Raw genomic sequence first — 18,721 nt, 5'->3', positions numbered from 1 at the left:
TGCCCCTCTTTAGTGAGTAGGCTAGTGGGAGTGTCTGGGAGGCCTCTGCTCCTCTTTAGTGAGTAGGCTAGTGGGAGTGTCTGGGAGGTCTCTGCTCCTCTTTAGTGTGTAGGCTAGTGGGAGTGTCTGGGAGGCCTCTGCTCCTATTTAGTGAGTAGGCTAGTGGGAGTGTCTGGGAGGCCTCTGCTCCTCTTTAGTGTGTAGGCTAGTGGAGGTGTCTGGGAGGCCTCTGCTCCTCTTTAGTGTGTAGGCTAGTGGGAGTGTCTGGGAGGCCTCTGCTCCTCTTTAGTGAGTAGGCTAGTGGGAGTGTCTGGGAGGCCTCTGCCCCTCTTTAGTGAGTAGGCTAGTGGGAGTGTCTGGGAGGTCTCTGCTCCTCTTTAGTGAGTAGGCTAGTGGGAGTGTCTGGGAGGCCTCTGCTCCTCTTTAGTGAGTAGGCTAGTGGGAGTGTCTGGGAGGCCCCTGCTCCTCTTTAGTGTGTAGGCTAGTGGGAGTGTGTGGGTGATCTCTCATACTGCCTTGTATCATGTCCACTGACATTACTTCTCTCACTCACTTTAGAACACAAAAAATAACAATTCTAGAATCTGGCAAATTTACAGTCCGAGTCCGTCTTATAACATAGGAGTGAGAACTAAAAGCAAGTCTATTTTCTATAAGATCTTTGGGGGGAGGTTTAGCAAGTGAAAATTATACTGGTTAACCTGGAAATGGTACAGTCAATCTCCCACATATTGATGTTAAAAGTTCCACCTCCAACTGCTTATTGATGGTAAAAGTTCCATCTCCAACTGCTTATTGATGGTAAAAGTTCCACCTCCAACTGCTTATTGATGGTAAAAGTTCCATCTCCAACTGCTTATTGATGGTAAAAGTTCCATCTCCAACTGCTTATTGATGGTAAAAGTTCCATCTCCAACTGCTTATTGATGGTAAAAGTTCCATCTCCAACTGCTTATTGATGGTAAAAGTTCCATCTCCAACTGCTTATTGATGGTAAAAGTTCCATCTCCAACTGCTTATTGATGGTAAAAGTTCCATCTCCAACTGCTTATTGATGGTAAAAGTTCCATCTCCAACTGCTTATTGATGGTAAAAGTTCCACCTCCAACTGCTTATTGATGGTAAAAGTTCCACCTCCAACTGCTTATTGATGGTAAAAGTTCCATCTCCAACTGCTTATTGATGGTAAAAGTTCCATCTCCAACTGCTTATTGATGGTAAAAGTTCCACCTCCAACTGCTTATTGATGGTAAAAGTTCCATCTCCAACTGCTTATTGATGGTAAAAGTTCCATCTCCAACTGCTTATTGATGGTAAAAGTTCCATCTCCAACTGCTTATTGATGGTAAAAGTTCCATCTCCAACTGCTTATTGATGGTAAAAGTTCCATCTCCAACTGCTTATTAATGGTAAAAGTTCCACTACCATCTATTTTCCAATCTCCGTCCTTTTATCTTAATGTCACCTCCCTCTCTCCACAGCAAGTGGCGGTGACCTCTGGCATGGGAATCCGTGGCATGGTGTGTCCCGTGACGGGGTCAGACGTGGGCATCAAGAGGGCAGAGATCCGTCCCGGCCTGCGTGAGATCATCCTCTGTAAGGACCAGGATAGGAAGGTCGGCCTGAGGCTAAGAGCCATCGACAATGTGAGTCATTATCATATCCCTAATCCGTAGTCTGATAACCGTAATCTGTAGTTTTACGACCAATCTGTCCTCAAACCAGACTACAGATTACAGTTATCCATCCGTCTCCTCAGGGTGTGTTTATCCAGCTGGTTCAGGCCAACTCCCCGGCCGCCCTGGGGGGCCTGCGCTTCGGGGACCAGGTCCTCCAGATCAACGGGCAGAACTGTGCTGGCTGGAGCCTGGACAAGGCCCACAAAGCCCTGAAGGTTGCTGCGGAGACCCGCATCGAGCTCATTGTCCGGGACAGGTAAGGAGGTGACGACCACCGTTATTTCATGCAGATACTATTTTATTTATTTAACCTTTTTTTAACGAGGCAAGTCAGTTTAAGAACAAATTCCCTACCCCAGACAAACCCTTCCCTACCCCAGACAAACCCTTCCCTACCCCAGACAAACCCTTCCCTACCCCAGACAAACCCTTCCCTACCCCGGCCAAACCCTTCCCTACCCCGGCCAAACCCTCCCCTACCCCGGCCAAACCCTCCCCCACCCCGCCAAACCCTCCCCCACCCCAGACAAACCCTCCCCCACCCCAGACAAACCCTTCCCTACCCCAGACAAACCCTTCCCTACCCCAGACAAACCCTTCCCTACCCCAGACAAACCCTTCCCTACCCCAGACAAACCCTTCCCTACCCCGTCCAAACCCTTCCCTACCCCGTCCAAACCCTTCCCTACCCCGGCCAAACCCTCCCCTACCCCAGACAAACCCTTCCCTTCCCCGGCCAAACCCTCCCCTACCCCGGCCAAACCCTCCCCTACCCCGGCCAAACCCTCCCCTACCCCAGACGACGCAGGGCCGCAGTGTAGTCCGGTCTGATTAGTTTGGTGTAGTTCCTTGGATTATGTCATGAGGTGTTGATGTTCATCAATATGTCTGGCCATTAAGAGGGAATGTTTGAGTAAGTGGAGAGTAAAAATGTTCTTAGTTGCTCTGTGAACCTGACAAACACTACAGCTCTGGCTCCTCCTGCTGGTCATATCACAACACTACATGTTGTGGTGTTTTACTATTAATCAGAGGTTGTTTGGTCAGTATGATATTTTTAGAAAAGGCAAAGGACACGATGAAGAACAATGGAGGATTTGGACTGTACTACTACTAAGTGGTCGTCTTGAGTATTAACTACCTCATGAGTCTTTTGTGTTTGTGTTCTGACTTCAGGCCGTTCCAGCGTACTGTCACCATGCACAAAGACAGCTCAGGCCACGTTGGGTTCATCTTCAAGTCGGGCAACATCACCTCGCTGGTCAAGGATGGTTCGGCCGCTCGCAACGGCCTGCTGACGTCCCACTACATCTGTGAGATCAACGGACAGAATGTTATCGGCCTCAAGGTGAGCTTTGACTTCAAATGTTGATGGTGACTTCTCCCTGACGATGAATCAGTGTCCCAAAGTTGAATGTACATCAGTGGCCAGTTTATTAAGTCTATTACCGGGTCTGACCCCCGCTTTGACTCCAGAACAGCCTGAATTCTTCAGGGCATGGATTCTTCAAGGTGTCTTAAACGTTCCACAGGGATCTTGCTCTATGCTGACACAATGGCATCATGCAGTTGCTGTAGATTGGACGGTGGCACATTCATGCTGCCAACAGCCCATTCCATCTCATCCCAAAGACTCTCTTATTGGGTTTGGTCGGCAACAACGTTCAGATTCACTGTGGCGTTCAATCGTTGCTCGGTTGTTATCGACGTGTGCCAGGAAAACATTCCCCACATCAGTACACCACTGCCACCCGCCTGTACCGTTGACACCAAGGCAGGATGGGGCCATGGACTCACGCTGTTTACACCAAATCCTGACTCAGCATGACGCGACAGGAACTGTGATTCGTTGGACCAGGCAGTGTTTTTCCACTCCTCAGTTGTCCAGTGTTGGTGAACGCCCACTGGACCCGCTTCTTGTTTTAGCTGATAGGAGTGGAACCCGTGTGGATATAAGCTGCAATAGCCAATCCGTGACGAGGATCGACGAGTTGTGTGTGTGTGTTTCCGGGATTTGTGGCCCGCCTGTTAGCTTGCACATTTCTTGCCATTTTCTTTCGACCTCTCTCATTATCGAGCTGTTTCTGCTGTTTCGTGAACAGAGTGGTGTACCTAATAAACTGGCCACTCAGTATATGTTAATACTGTTTGTTGATGTGCAGGATGCTCAGATCAAGGACATCCTGACCACCTCTCCTACAGCCATGACCATCACCATCATGCCCAAGTTCATCTACGAACACATGGTCAAGAGGTAAGCAGTTAGGAGTTTTAAGGAATCGCGTTATAAGGTCTCAGGTTGGTGGAATACTTATGATCATTTGGATTAATAGATTGTGTTTGTCTTTTTAGAATGTCCAGTGGTCTGATGCGGTCAGCCATGGACCACTCTGTGCCAGAGGTGTGAAGGCCGGAACGTGACCACGTCTCCTACAGGATGCCTACAATCTCCAGAGTTCCCATTGGGCCCCCAAACAGCCAATAGGGTCAACTCGCTCTCTGTACTGAAAAACGTCTTGTATCACAGTCACCGCCTTCGTCTTTCATCGTAGCATAATCTAAATATACCTTCTTTTTTTTCTCCGATGGCTCAAATATTGTTATTCGATGCAGTTCCTTTTCTACTTCTATCCCCTTTGTCTATTTTTACATAACTCTTGTAGTCCAGTATTGTTTTCTTATAATTATGTTTGTGGCATTGCATTGAGGACACCTTTTTTGTTTTAAAGCCATGCGCACTATCATGAGTCCAGAGCGTCCTCATAAAGAGCAAGGAAATGGTTAATTGGCTCGTGACCTTTCACCTTTTGTGTCAAAATGCTGTAAAAGCCAATGATCTCCATGGTTGTTGATCATAAGCCTGTTCCCCTATGCAGCTGGGACATTACGCAGGGCGGACCCACTAAGTGCACTTTCCTGTAACCATTAAAATGTTTTTTTTTTGTATTGATCCAAGTCGAGTCAAAATTAACTGGGAATGGATTTGTTTGCACAAAGTAATCACGAAACAGAAGTTATTAATATGTACGTTATGTAGGGGTTCAATCAATCATTCCCTCTACTTGTTGATTGATGTGCACGGCAAGACAGAAAACGTGACCTGGGCTCAGAATCACAAAACATTTCTCACGCAAAAACTTAAAGAAACAAAAGCATTAACATTTCCAGTAACCTTTTTGAGGAATAGCAACTTTGCTTAAATCTCTTCATAGGTCTATAGTTAAGGGAAGAAAAAAATGTCAGTTAAGAAATCTCTTCTTAAGGTTTTGTGAATCTGGGCCCTGATCGGTGAGTTTCTTTTTAATATTAGAATGTTGTTCTTGTTTGGAAGTGTGTTTTGTATTGCATTTTTACATCTTTAATAAACAACACACAGCCATCATTCTGTAAATGCTAGAATCTAAATGTTTCTATATGAATGTAAAGGGGGAAGGGGGACACCTAGTCAGTTGTACAACTGAATGCATTTAACACAACCCTTCATAATTAATGTAAAAACAAATAAATAATAATTTTCATATTTTAAATTCTGCTATATCAGTGTCCCCTCCCCTTTGTTCACAGAAGATATATCCTTCGACATGTCAACTAAATGTGTACCCATTTCCTGCCTGGAGGAGGAAGTAGCTAGACACTTTGGATTCTATTATTGTTCTTCTCAATTGGTAGTTATCCACTTGACCCATCGCTGCAACTCCCATAAGGGGGGAGGAGGGGGGTCGAGAGCCTTGCGTCCTCTGAAACACAAACCCACCAAGCCGCACTGCTTCTTGACCCACTGCTAGTTTAACCCAGAAGCCAGCTGCACCAATGTGTCTGAGGAAACACTGTACAGCTGGTCGTCAGAAGCCAGCGTGCACCAAGGTGTCTGAGGAAACACTACAGCTGGTCGTCAGAAGCCAGCTGCACCAAGGTGTCTGAGGAAACACTACAGCTGGTCGTCAAGCCAGCTGCACCAAGGTGTCTGAGGAAACACTACAGCTGGTCGTCAAGCCAGCTGCACCAAGGTGTCTGAGGAAACACTACAGCTGGTCGTCAAGCCAGCTGCACCAAGGTGTCTGAGGAAACACTACAGCTGGTCGTCAAGCCAGCTGCACCAAGGTGTCTGAGGAAACACTACAGCTGGTCGTCAAGCCAGCTGCACCAAGGTGTCTGAGGAAACACTACAGCTGGTCGTCAGAAGCCAGCGTGCACCAATGTGTCTGAGGAAACATTCCCTTTCCACAGCTATTTTAAATGACCTCCATTTAGGTGAAAACTGGGTGTGTAACTGAACAGAGAAAGGGATGAAAAAAGAGACGACTGTCAGTTGTTCTCCATGCTGTTTTAATATAGTAATTTGGTTTTTATTCAGTATGGTGGGAGTGAAAATGGATCTGTAATGAAGAACAGTGATGTCGCTACTATTGCCATTAAAGATAATTGATCTAACTAGCTACAGCTATTAATATTGATTGCTGTTTTATCCCCATACAAGGCATTTAAGGAGGGAAAATACCTTTTCAGGTACAGATATTATAGAACTCAACCATCTTGGGTATAGATCCCATTACACATAGAACAAATAATTGGACAATTAAAGAAAGAAAATAAGAGTGCACATTCAATACAATAGCTCTACAATAAGGAGAACTTCAAATGATTTCCCCCAAAGATTGTGCTGTATATCTCAAGAGAAACACACAATCTCAGATCTGACTGTAGCCGCACTCTTCCAATGCTAATGACCCGGCCAGTCTCAGACTTAACACTAAAGTGCACCAGGTCTACTTGGAGTGAACGTAATGAAACACAGACAATTTCTGAGGTAATATATCTTTCAATCCTATTGTGAAATAAGATGAGTGAAATGGATGTAGGATACAGTAACACAGTAGGACAAACTGTTTAAAAAAAGAATATTCTTTAGTTTCCAAAGCAAAATACTAGTCTACCCCTTTAGCAATGTCACAACAATAAAAAAATAAAAAAAATTCTAAAACATTTTGACAGTGTTTAGTGCTATATATAGCGATGACACTACATGAACTAGGTACTAATGCAAGCTCCGATGACTCCAAATGTGATTTGGGACGTTATTTCCGAGCCACCAATAAAAGCCTGATCGTCTGTGTTGATGCTAAAAGCTTTTCACACAAAAACAGGTATACTGGAGGCTGGGAATTATTCCCAAATAAAAGAAGTCACAGGACAGATGACACTTAACATCATAGACAGTGCATTACCAAATGAAATGACGCTTCAGAGCAGCGGGTGGAACGGTGTACATGGAAAGAACTGGGCTTGTTAAAGTGCTATGCTGGCAACGCCAGAACATCAGAAATCACACGATGCTTCAAAACCCAGAAAAATACAAAGCTGTTGGGCAATAACAAGCAATTAGCAGACTGTGATTCTAACATAAGCATTACCTATAAAAGCCTTTTAATTAACGGAATACCCCAGACACAAACAATACAGTTCATTAAGCTTATTTTGTGCAGGGCTGGTGTTTTACTGTTAAGTGAGAGAAAAAATCCCCTCAAAATGTATATATATATTTTATTAGTCCACTGTTGATACGGTCCCAAAATGTTTTACATGTGAGCAGTCAAGTTTACAAGACATTGGACTTTCAAGAAGCAATATGTCACATGCCACATTACTGAGAGACATTACTGTGACACATTGCTTCTTGAAAGTCCAATATCTTGTAAACTTGACTGCTGACATGCAAAACATTTTGGAACCGTATCAACAGTGGACTAATGAAAACAAATAACAAAATATACATTTACGAGGGGATTTTTTTCCTTTTAAAAACACCAGTGAATTGCTCAAGAAATGTATAAAATAATTGAGTTCCCGCCCGACTACATTGCAGATGAATGCCAGATCTTACAATGTCTGGATAGGTCTATAACATAATATCAGCTAACCACATCATATGATGTAGCAATCTGATGCCAAGACTGCACAGTGTGATGACGTGGCACACAACGCCAGCGCATCCTAGTCTCGGTCGGGCAGGAACTCGCGATCTATCAATAACCCAGCCTGAGTGAGGTTGGCCCTGCACGTCATGTTCTGTCGGGGAGACTTCAGCTGAGTCAGTCTATAAAACGCATATCGATATGATTATCACTCACACTATACTTTCATGATAGGGATTCTGCTAGAGATATTCTCAAACACCTATGGCTTTTACTGAAACATTTAGAGGCCTTTACCGAGCAGGCCTCACAAATGACGGGGGGGGCATTCATAGGTAATGATACATGAAGGGGGAGAAATTATAGCAACACAGAATATCGAGTCATATTCCAAATCCCAACAGGGGCTGTGGAAAGCACACGACAACAGTGAAACGTGTGTGAAGAGGCCTTCAAGCAGTTCATCCATTCACCAGACAATCTATTTTGTCATTGTTGCTTGTGATTTTACTAGTCATAAGTGCCTGAGGTCGTAGTGAAGAGGTTAAATAAATAAAACCACGCAGAGGAGGGATTGTCAAGCAGAAGAAAACAAACAGGAATTACAGAGCAACAACACAAACACACATCCAGCACCTTACAGAAAGCAGTAAAACACTATTGTGTACAAGAAAGAAAGTCATGGAAAGTCATGGAAGGCAAAGGATCTTCAACTATGCTACAATCTAAATTCAAATTCACTGTTTCTTGGTTATTTCACTTTAGCTTTGGAAACGTATTCCATAATACAGGTATTGAATAGTTATGGAATATCAAAATGATATTGCACACAACAACAACAACTCTGAAGCAAAACTGCAGACATAAGGTGTGGCGCAGTGGTCTAAGGCTAGAGATTCTGGGTTCGCGACCCGGGAGACCCACGGGGCGGCTTACAATTGGCCTGGGTTAGGTGAGGGTTTGGCCGGCAGGGATGTCCTTGTCCCATCGCGCACTAGCGACTCCTGTGGTGGGTCGGGTGCGGCGCACGCTGATACATTGGGTTAAGTCCGGGTTAAGTGGGCATGGTGTCAAGAAGCAGTGTGGCTCGGTTGGGTTGTGTTTCCGAGGACACACGGCTCTCAACCTTCGCCCCTTCTGAGTCGGTACGGGAGTTGCAGCGATGAGACAACACTGTAACTACCAATTTTGTTACCATGGAAACCATAGACGTATTAGACTTTGGAAACACAAACTTGACTTCAAGCAACTGGGGAAAAGGGAATTGCTCAACTTCATAAAGTGAATAATAGTGCAGAACAAAATGGCGGATGGAAAGGAAGTGAATGTAAAGGAATGACCAGATCTGTTCCTGTTTCCTCTCTGAACTTCAACTCAAAGGACTGTTCTTGCTGGTTGCATCACAATCTTATAGGACATCAGTTAGCTCATTAGTCCCTAGCAAAGACTTAAGTACAGCGTCTGCTTGCTCATCCTTTCAGTTATATTACATCTCAACGACTTTACATTCATTCCAGCCCAAAATAACAAGACACTAAAATCCTGCCAACTCAAGTCATAATTTGATTTCAATGCAAACATTCAAATAACAACAGATTACAAATAACAACAGATTACCGTGACAATCCTCACACCAAGTCCATAACACTTCCCCCTATTTTTAACAGAACAATAAACTTTGTTTGAATTCTTTTATCTCTATAAATGATTCCTTCTTGAGATGTTTCCGGTTCATGGGTCTGGAGTGACTAACTCTTGGACCGTGGACATGGACTGAATGCTACAAGAGTGATTGTTAATCTAGGACACCAGTGACAGGAAGCAGAAATGTACAGCAGCAGCCTGCCTGGTACCTTCAGGGGGGAAAGGCCATATGTCCCATCATTCACTCCAAAATGAGCAGACCAACTACTGCACAGCTATGGCTGTGATTGCCTTCAGACATCCAGGTGCTTTGGCTACACATCGACACAACAGAGAAGAACACACACGCAACACACTCACACACACCTTGTGTGCACATATACTTACACACCACGAGTCAAAATTGAACTGGACCAATGAAGAGACTCACAGAGACTGACAGACCGTTCAGTCTCCCTGCACACCAGAGAGAGGAGTTACAATCAGCATCAATCACACCCTCAGGTCATTCAGTGTCCATTCAATCATTCAGTTCTACCATTCAGTGTCACTTCAACACATCCCTGTGTCTCTTCTCAGTCCAGCAGAGGAGGTGGAAGAGGTCACCAGGAGCAAGGCTCAAAGGAGAGAGTTATACGGTTTGCTAGGAGGCTGTCCTGTCTTCAGAATCATTCCTCCACTCATTCCTTTACCCAGTACATCAGGTGGAGGACGACCCAGGACCAGAGAGGGCAGGGTTGTGTGTGTGCAGCTCCCAGGGTGTCATGGGGCCCGTCTCAGATCTCTGTGCCTCCCATGGCTCCCCCACCTGTGCCTGCGGGGTAGTGCCTAACACCCCCAGCCCTGCGCAGGGAGCTGAGGGCCACGGTGCAGCAGCCACGTAGCAGGGAGCCGAAGTGGTAAATGGGCAGGGCATCGCCCCGCGGCCCCCGGCACAGCCATGCCACCGTGGGCACCACGGGTACCGCCACCGCCAGCAGGTCAACCAGGAAGTGGCGGCTCCAGTAGCTCTTCACTGCTGGTCCAGACCCAGACGAGGTAGACTCCTCTTCTCCCCCTTCTGCTCCCTGAGCCTGATCTTCATCATCATCAACCTCTACCACCGTCACCCCAGCGATCTCCTCCTGCTGTAACAAACTTCTCCTGGGCTGGGAAGTGTGGGGCCGTTCCTCCACTGATCTCACCTCCTCCACCTCTACTGAGCTCACCTCCTCCTCCTCCACTGACCTCACCTCCTCCACCTCCCCTGACCTCACCTCCTCCACCTCCCCTGACCTCACCTCCTCCACCTCCCCTGACCTCACCTCCTCCACCTCTACTGACCTCACCTCCTCCACCTCCCCTGACCTCACCTCCTCCACCTCTACTGACCTCACCTCCTCCACCTCCCCTGACCTCACCTCCTCCACCTCTACTGACCTCACCTCCTCCACCTCCTCCACCTCCACTGACCTCACCTCCCCTGACCTCACCTCCTCCACCGACCACACCTCCTCCAACTCTCCCTGATTCCTCACCTCCACTTCCTCCCTCTGACTATCTACATCTAACCCCTTTACCTCCTCCTGCTCACACAATTGTACCAATCGCCCATCCTCCTCCTGCTTGCCTGCCTCTACCATCACCCCGGCACTCTCCCCCACTACCGCTGTCTGCCTCTCCAACTCCCCCACCGCCTCCCCATCCTCCTCCACTGAGAGGGAGGGCATATCAACTGAGAGGCAGGAAGAGCTGGGTAACGGAGGGACAGGACCGGGCTCTGTTGTAGCTGTGAGGGTTGTTGGGGTAACCGAGTCCAGGTCGTCTCCCTCGTCTGAGACCCAGGTGGAGGTGGGGCTGCAGGCCTGAGAGCGGAATGTGCGCTCTGCAATGGTGTCCAGGTCAGAGGCGTAGCCCACCCCCCCGGGGACGTGGCAGCTCTCTGTCTGGACGGCCTGCTCCCTGGGGTGGTGCAGGTAAAGGTGCTGGGACAGACAGGGGTGGCTGGCGCTGCCTGCCCCACCCATGGCACAGCGAAGGGGCGCCACCCTGTCTTTCCCGGGGCACAGCTTGTCGTAGGTGGAGAAGTGTGGCAGGAGGGAGTAGGTGCTGAGCAGAGAGGCTGTCTCCTCAGACAGGAAGGCTGCCTCCAGAAGCAGATCTGCCCTGTGACTGCTGGCTGCACTGCGACTGTGACTATGAGTGCTGGCTGCACTGTGACTCTCCCCACAGCACACAAAGCCACTGTCATGGTTCTCCTCCCCTAAAACGCTGTTCCCGTTCTTATCCGTCAGCGCATGGTCGCTCAGCTTGGTGTAGGTGAAGCTACGGGGCAGAGAGCGGGCGGGGGAGCCGTCACAAGACCCACACAGACTCTTGGAACCACCCCATCCAGTCCCTGATGCAGCGGGACTACTTCCAGGCCATGACCCCGCAGTCCCAGGCCTCCCAGCCCACCCTGCCGCTCCTCGTGCTGCAGCAGCAGCCTCCTGCTCCTTGGCCACCCCATTCTGAGCCAGCTCCATGCTGAGCAGCAGGGTCTCCAGCTTGTGGTTCTGGACGTTGATGTCCTGGAAGTATTTCTGGACGCCGGTGTCCGTGGAGTCGCTGGAGCTGAGGTTGGTGCGCACCACGTCCACCACTTCCTTGAGCTGCTGGATCTCCCTGCGTGCCTCCTTCAGAGCCAGCTGGGCCTCCACGCGGTGACACTCCTCTTCAACCCAGTCCTCCTGCATACGAGACAACTGGGTCCTCAACTCATCGATCTCAGAGTCCCTGAGACAGACATGCAGAGAGTAAACAAGGATGGTTGTGTGTGTGAGAGAGAGAGAGAGAGACAGAGAGACAGAGAGAGAGAGAGAGACAGAGAGAGACAGAGAGACATAGAGAGAGACAGAGACATAGAGAGAGAGAGAGAGAGAGAGAGACATAGAGAGAGAGACAGAGAGAGAGAGAGAGAAAGAGAGAAAGAGAGAGAGAGAGAGAGAGACAGAGAGACATAGAGAGAGAGACAGAGACAGAGAGAGAGAGAGAGAGAGAGAGAGAGAGAGAGAGAGACAGAGAGAGACAGAGAGAGAGAGAGAGAGAGAGACAGAGAGAGAGAGAGAGAGAGAGAGAGAGAGAGAGAGAGAGAGAGAGAGAGAGAGAGAGAGAGAGAGAGAGAGAGAGAGAGAGAGACAGAGAGACAGAGAGAGAGAGAGACAGAGAGAGAGAGACAGAGAGAGAGAGAGAGAGAATGTGGGGGCAATTGTCAAATTAATGTATTTGGCAAAAATGTTGAAACATTTATATATCAACATAATTACAAAATTAAATCATTATTATGGTCATTTGATGGAAATGGGGTAGCAGTTGACTGATTACAACTTCAAAGACCATAACATTTCCAAAACATAAAATGCTCAAATCTAAATGTAACTAATGCGCGTTCAGAAAGAGAACCAGTTTAATGAGCCCCTGGTTACTCTGGGAAAATGTATATTTCAGTGTGTGTCCCTGCGTCTCACCTGTCCTGCAGCCTGTCGACGGTTTCCTTGAGGCGGGCCCGCAGGTGTCTGATACACACCTCTTTCTGCTGCAGGGGTGTGAGGTACTGCTCTGGGGGAGGGGGGCGGATGCCATGGTTATCTTTACACGAGGTGTATGCCTTCATATGACGCCTTGGGGGACAGAGACAGAGACAGAGACAGAGACAGAGAGGACAGGTATAGAACCCATTACCTCCTGTAGTAAGCCTGCAGGCAGCGTTGGGTAAATCCATGATAAAGGGCAGTACACATTCTGCTGTTCTATGATGCCTGTGATGATGATGTCAGCGGGGAGAGTTGGGTAAATCCATGATAAAGGGCAGTACACATTCTGCTGTTCTATGATGCCTGTGATGATGATGTCAGCGGGGAGAGTTGGGTAAATCCATGATAAAGGGCAGTACACATTCTGCTGTTCTATGATGCCTGTGATGATGATGTCAGAGAGTTGTAACGTCTTTGTTGTTGTAATATCCCAGAACGGACCATTTCACCAAGGATTAGAGCTTTTAAAGGTCAATACATTCTTATAACAAGTTATAAAGGCCTTAGAATAACATGTCCTCATCGTTCAAAATAACAACATGATCATAGGCTACTTTTCACTCGGCACTCATTCTCCCATGTAGCAGCACGATACCAACATGAGGCATAACTACCTTGGCTTAGGGCTCCATTCAATACGTATCACTGAAGATTCGCTGTACAGCACGTTTTTTTATTTAACTAGGCAAGTCGGTTAAGAACAAATTCTTATTTACAATGACGGCCTAGGAACAGTGGGTTAACTGTCTTGTTCAGGAGCAGAACGGCAGATTTTTACCTTGTCAGCTCGGGGATTCGATCTAGCAACCTTTCGGTTACTGGCCCTCTAACTACTAGGCTACCAGCCGCACCAAAGGCCACGTTCCTGCGTTTGCGGAGGCTGGATTCACAGTAACCGCTGCATAGGTCGTTGTAACGCTGACCGATCAGGGGCATCGAGCCCTGTCTTAAAGATGGACGCGGAGGCCATTTTGAATCTTACCCCTTGGTGGGGCTGCAGTCACTGCCCTTGCAGGAGCCAGAGTTAGTGCTGCTGCTGCTGAGAGAGGCGTTGCCATGGGGATCTCTGTTGCGGACTGGGGCAGCTGTCCGTCTGTTCCAGAGTGAGAGGGACATCGTTACTACATCATACAACACAGACACCAATGATCCGCTTAAACCAACAGTAATCATGCAAAAACAAAAACACCACGAGACAGAACTTGACATAAAAGGCCATCATGGAGGAGGACATACAGTTGAAGTCAGAAGGTTACATACACCTTAGCCAAATACATTTAAACTCAAGTTTGTCGCAATTCCTGATATTTAATCATAATAAAAAATCCCTGTCTTAGGTCATTTAGGATCACCACATTATTTTAAGAATGTGAAATGTCAGAATAATAGTAGAGAGAATGATTTATTTCAGCTTTTATTTCTTTCATCACATCCCAGTGGGTCAGAAATTTACATACACTCAATTAGTATTTGGTAGCATTGCCTTAAACAATTTAAACTTGGGTCAACCGTTCCGGGTAGCCTTCCACAAGCTTCCAATAATAATAAATTGGGTGAATTTTGGCCCATTCCTCCTGACAGAGCTGGTGTAACTGAGTCAGGTTTGTAGGATCCTTGCTCGCGCACACTTTTTCAGTTCTGCTCACAAATTTTCTATAGGATTGAGGTTGAGGCTTTGTGATTGCCAATCCAGTACATTGGCTTAGTTGTCCTTAAACCATTTTGCCAGAACTTTGGAAGTATGCTTGGGGTCATTGTCCATGTGGAAGACCCATTTGGAAGACCCATTTGGAAGACCCATTTGGAAGACCCATTTGGAAGACCCATTTGGAAGACCCATTTGGAAGACCCATTTGGAAGACCCATTTGGAAGACCCATTTGGAAGACCCATTTGGAAGACCCATTTGGAAGACCCATTTGGAAGACCCATTTGGAAGACCCATTTGGAAGACCCATTTGGAAGACCCATTTGGAAGACCCATTTGGAAGACCCATTTGGAAGACCCATTTGGAAGACCCATTTGGAAGACCCATTTGGAAGACCCATTTCCGACCAAGCTTTCACTTCCTGACTGATGTCTTGAGATGTTGCTTCAATATATCCACATAAGTTTCCTTCCTCCTGATGTCATTCATTTTGTGAAGTGAATGAGTCTTTCGTGCAGCAAAGCACCCCCACAACATGATGCTGCAACCCCTGTGCTTCACGGTTGGGATGGTGTTCTTCAGCTTGCAAGCTTCACCCTTTTTCCTCCAAACATAACGATGGTCATTATGGTCAAACAGTGATATTTTTGTTTCATCAGACCAGAGGACATTTCTCCAAAAAGTACAATCTTTGTCCCCGTGTGCAGTTGCAAACCGTAGTCTGGCTTTTTTATGGCGGTTTTGGAGAAGTTGCTTCTTCCTTGCTGAGCGGCCTTTCAGGTTATATCGATATAGGACGCGTTTCCTTCCTGCGCGGTATGACGGCTACGTGGTTCCATGGTGTTTATACTTGCGTACTATTGTTTGTACAGATGAACGTGGTACCTTCAGGCGTTTGGAAATTGCTCCCAAGGATGAACCAGACTTGTGGAGGTCTACAATGTTTTTTCTGAGGTCTTGGCTGATTTCTTTTGATTTTCCCATGATGTCAAGCAAAGAGGCACTGAGTTTGATGGTAGGCCTTGAAATACATCCACAGGTACACCTCCAATTGACTCAAATGATGTCAATTAGCCTATCAGAAGCTTCAACATAATTTTCTGGAATTTTCAAAGGTGTTTAAAGGCACAGTCAACTTTGTGTATATAAACTTCTGACCCACTGGAATTGTGATACAGTGAATTATAATTGAAATAATCTTTCTGTAAACAATTGTTGGAAAAATTACATGTGCCATGCACAAAGTAAATGTCCTAACCGACGTGCCAAAACTATAGTTTGTTAACAAGAAATTTGTGGAGTGGTTGAAAAACTAGTTTTAATGACTCCAACATAAGTGTATGATAACCTCGGACTTCAACTGTACATTATGTTCTGCAACACAGACCATTACATTACATTATGTTCTGCAACACAGACCATTACATTACATTATGTTCTGCAACACAGACCATTACATTACATTATGTTCTGCAACACAGACCATTAAATTACATTATGTTCTGCAACACAGACCATTACATTACATTATGTTCTGCAACACAGACCATTAAATTACATTATGTTCTGCAACACAGACCATTACATTACATTATGTTCTGCAACACAGACCATTACATTACATTATGTTCTGCAACACAGACCATTACATTACATTATGTTCTGCAACACAGACCATTACATTACATTATGTTCTGCAACACAGACCATTAAATTACATTATGTTCTGCAACACAGACCATTACATTACATTATGTTCTGCAACACAGACCATTACATTACATTATGTTCTGCAACACAGACCATTAAATTACATTATGTTCTGCAACACAGACCATTAAATTACATTATGTTCTGCAACACAGACCATTACATTACATTATGTTCTGCAACACAGACCATTACATTATGTTCTGCAACACAGACCATTACATTACATTATGTTCTGCAACACAGACCATTACATTACATTATGTTCTGCAACACAGACCATTAAATTACATTTGACTTTCTGAATGGATGAAAGCAAAAACAAAGTAGGACGTCAACAATGTCATCGACTTTCAATAAATGACAAAGGTGAAAGGTTATAATCCAGCCAACAACAGATCAGCTTGCGTGTGATGGTTTTAGAATATATATATATATATAGAGAGAGAGGTGTATATATATATAGAGAGAGAGGTGTATATATATAGAGAGGGAGGTGTATATATAAAGAGAGGGAGAGAGGTATATATAAAGAGAGAGAGAGAGAGAGAGGTGTATATATATATATATAAAGAGAGGGAGAGAGGTGTATATATATAGAAAGAGAGAGGTGTATATATATATATATATATATATATATATAGAGAGGGAGGTGTATATATATAGAGAGAGAGAGGTGTATATATATAGAGAGAGAGAGGTGTATATATATAGAGAGAGGGAGGTGTATATATATATAGAGAGGGAGGTGTATATATATAGAAAGAGAGAGGGAGGTGTATATATATAGAGAGAGGGAGGTGTATATATATATAGAGAGGGAGGTGTATATATATAGAGAGAGAGAGGGAGGTGTATATATATAGAGAGAGAGAGGTGTATATATATAGAGAGGGAGAGTTGTGCTGACCGACAGTGCTGCACCGGAGACTTGGTAGTGAGATATCCTCGATCCGTTGGGCGCATTGAAACCATAAAGCCTGTCTCCATTGGAATGTAGTCTAGCTCTATAAACCTGCAGTAGTCAAACCTGACCAAAGACAACAGGCTGATACGGTGAGGTGGTGTTGATAGTGGTGTCTGTGAGACTGAGATGCAGGCTAGAACCAAGTGACCAACATCAATAGGACTTATGTCCTGTGTTGGCCAAACACGTCGACCATGGGCATCATGGGATATGTAAAGGGAACATCTATAGTCTGATAGGGACAATCTTTACAGTCATTAAAGACTGTGGCCTGGGTTGTTCAGAGCAGAAGCACTGGTTAATAGTGGATTCAAGTATTACCGCTCGTTTAAAACTGGCTCATTATAATGTATTCTTTAGGCCTGGGAGATCCCTTCACACTGGTTAATAGTGGATTCAAGTATTACCGCTCCTTTAAAACTGGCTCACTATAATGTATTCTTTAGGCTTGGGAGATCCCTTCACACTGGTTAATAGTGGATTCAAGTATTACCGCTCCTTTAAAACTGGCTCACTATAATGTATTCTTTAGGCCTGGGAGATCCCTTCACACTGGTTAATAGTGGATTCAAGTATTACCGCTCCTTTAAAACTGGCTCATTATAATGTATTCTTTAGGCTTGGGAGATCCCTTCACACTGGTTAATAGTGGATTCAAGTATTACCGCTCCTTTAAAACTGGCTCACTATAATGTATTCTTTAGGCCTGGGAGATCCCTTCACACTGGTTAATAGTGGATTCAAGTATTACCGCTCCTTTAAAACTGGCTCATTATAATGTATTCTTTAGGCCTGGGAGATCCCTTCACACTGGTTAATAGTGGATTCAAGTATTACCGCTCCTTTAAAACTGGCTCATTATAATGTATTCTTTAGGCCTGGGAGATCCCTTCACACTGGTTAATAGTGGATTCAAGTATTACCGCTCCTTTAAAACTGGCTCACTATAATGTATTCTTTAGGCTTGGGAGATCCCTTCACACTGGTTAATAGTGGATTCAAGTATTACCGCTCCTTTAAAACTGGCTCATTATAATGTATTCTTTAGGCCTGGGAGATCCCTTCACACTGGTTAAATGTACAAACATCAACTTTGTTATTTTATGAGAAAGATCAAAGGCAGAGAAACAAGTACTAATGATGAACTTGCCCAGTCGAGGTCTGCTATAGGCTGACAGGGCATCTGAAGAGGACTTCACCTCAACATTATTCTCCTTAACGAAAACATGATTAAACCATGATTAATGATAATCAAACCATGATTAAGACATGCTGACATGGTGAACATATGTCTGGTCCACTTCTCACTCTGTTCTTACCTGCCCCCCCCCCCCTCAGCATGAAAGGTGAGCCTTTTATTTTTGCAGTTGCATCAGAGCTGAAAATATCCCTAGGCTGCATGATTCTCATCCCAAAGTCACACCAAAAATATGCTTGTAATATCTGGGGAAATTCTTACCTCACATAACCCGTAAGAAAAAAAAAACACACACAGCAAAAACGACTAACTAAAAAGTCATCAGAGTTTTAAAAAATTAAATAAATAAAATCTCCCCAAAACATTTGAAGTATTAACTTCTGTTGAAATTATATTCATGTACAGGTAACTG

At 45.3% G+C, this 18,721-nt stretch overlaps 2 protein-coding genes and 1 long non-coding RNA gene across 7 annotated transcripts in view; 1 reads left to right on the top strand and 2 right to left on the bottom strand.

Moving 5' to 3' along the window:
• Positions 1 to 5,214, top strand: part of LOC118360255 (syntenin-1-like) — a 33,972-nt gene extending 28,758 nt beyond the window's left edge. For all 4 annotated transcript variants that reach the window (XM_052481659.1, XM_052481658.1, XM_052481656.1 and 1 more), the window contains exons 5-9: positions 1,482 to 1,646; positions 1,760 to 1,935; positions 2,856 to 3,027; positions 3,842 to 3,933; positions 4,032 to 5,214. In XM_052481659.1, coding sequence (XP_052337619.1) covers positions 1,482 to 1,646; positions 1,760 to 1,935; positions 2,856 to 3,027; positions 3,842 to 3,933; positions 4,032 to 4,086 — 660 coding nt within the window. In that variant the 3' untranslated portion in view covers positions 4,087 to 5,214. The remainder of the gene's footprint in view (positions 1 to 1,481; positions 1,647 to 1,759; positions 1,936 to 2,855; positions 3,028 to 3,841; positions 3,934 to 4,031) is intronic.
• LOC127912435 (uncharacterized) lies at positions 672 to 1,466 on the bottom strand. Of its 2 annotated transcripts, XR_008082716.1 has the most exons (4): positions 1,231 to 1,466; positions 1,135 to 1,198; positions 815 to 1,070; positions 672 to 782 (listed from the first exon to the last, which is right to left on the bottom strand). It is a non-coding gene; the product is annotated as an uncharacterized LOC127912435 (long non-coding RNA). The 2 variants fall into 2 exon arrangements; XR_008082715.1 differs by lacking the exon at positions 1,135 to 1,198.
• A 4,033-nt stretch (positions 5,215 to 9,247) lies between the features above and the next one.
• The window catches only part of LOC118360254 (syntaphilin-like), a 60,854-nt gene continuing 51,380 nt past the window's right edge, over positions 9,248 to 18,721 (bottom strand). The window contains exons 4-7 of the mRNA XM_052482636.1: positions 13,769 to 13,879; positions 12,721 to 12,873; positions 10,669 to 11,989; positions 9,248 to 10,491 (exon numbers count right to left, since the gene is read on the bottom strand). Coding sequence (XP_052338596.1) covers positions 10,012 to 10,491; positions 10,669 to 11,989; positions 12,721 to 12,873; positions 13,769 to 13,879 — 2,065 coding nt within the window. The 3' untranslated portion in view covers positions 9,248 to 10,011. The remainder of the gene's footprint in view (positions 10,492 to 10,668; positions 11,990 to 12,720; positions 12,874 to 13,768; positions 13,880 to 18,721) is intronic.

The sequence above is a fragment of the Oncorhynchus keta genome, chromosome 27, assembly GCF_023373465.1.
Source record: "Oncorhynchus keta strain PuntledgeMale-10-30-2019 chromosome 27, Oket_V2, whole genome shotgun sequence".
NCBI classification, from domain to species: Eukaryota; Metazoa; Chordata; class Actinopteri; order Salmoniformes; family Salmonidae; genus Oncorhynchus; species Oncorhynchus keta.
The sequence above is the reverse complement of the archived record's forward strand: the minus strand, read 5'-3'. Positions and strand labels throughout refer to the sequence as shown.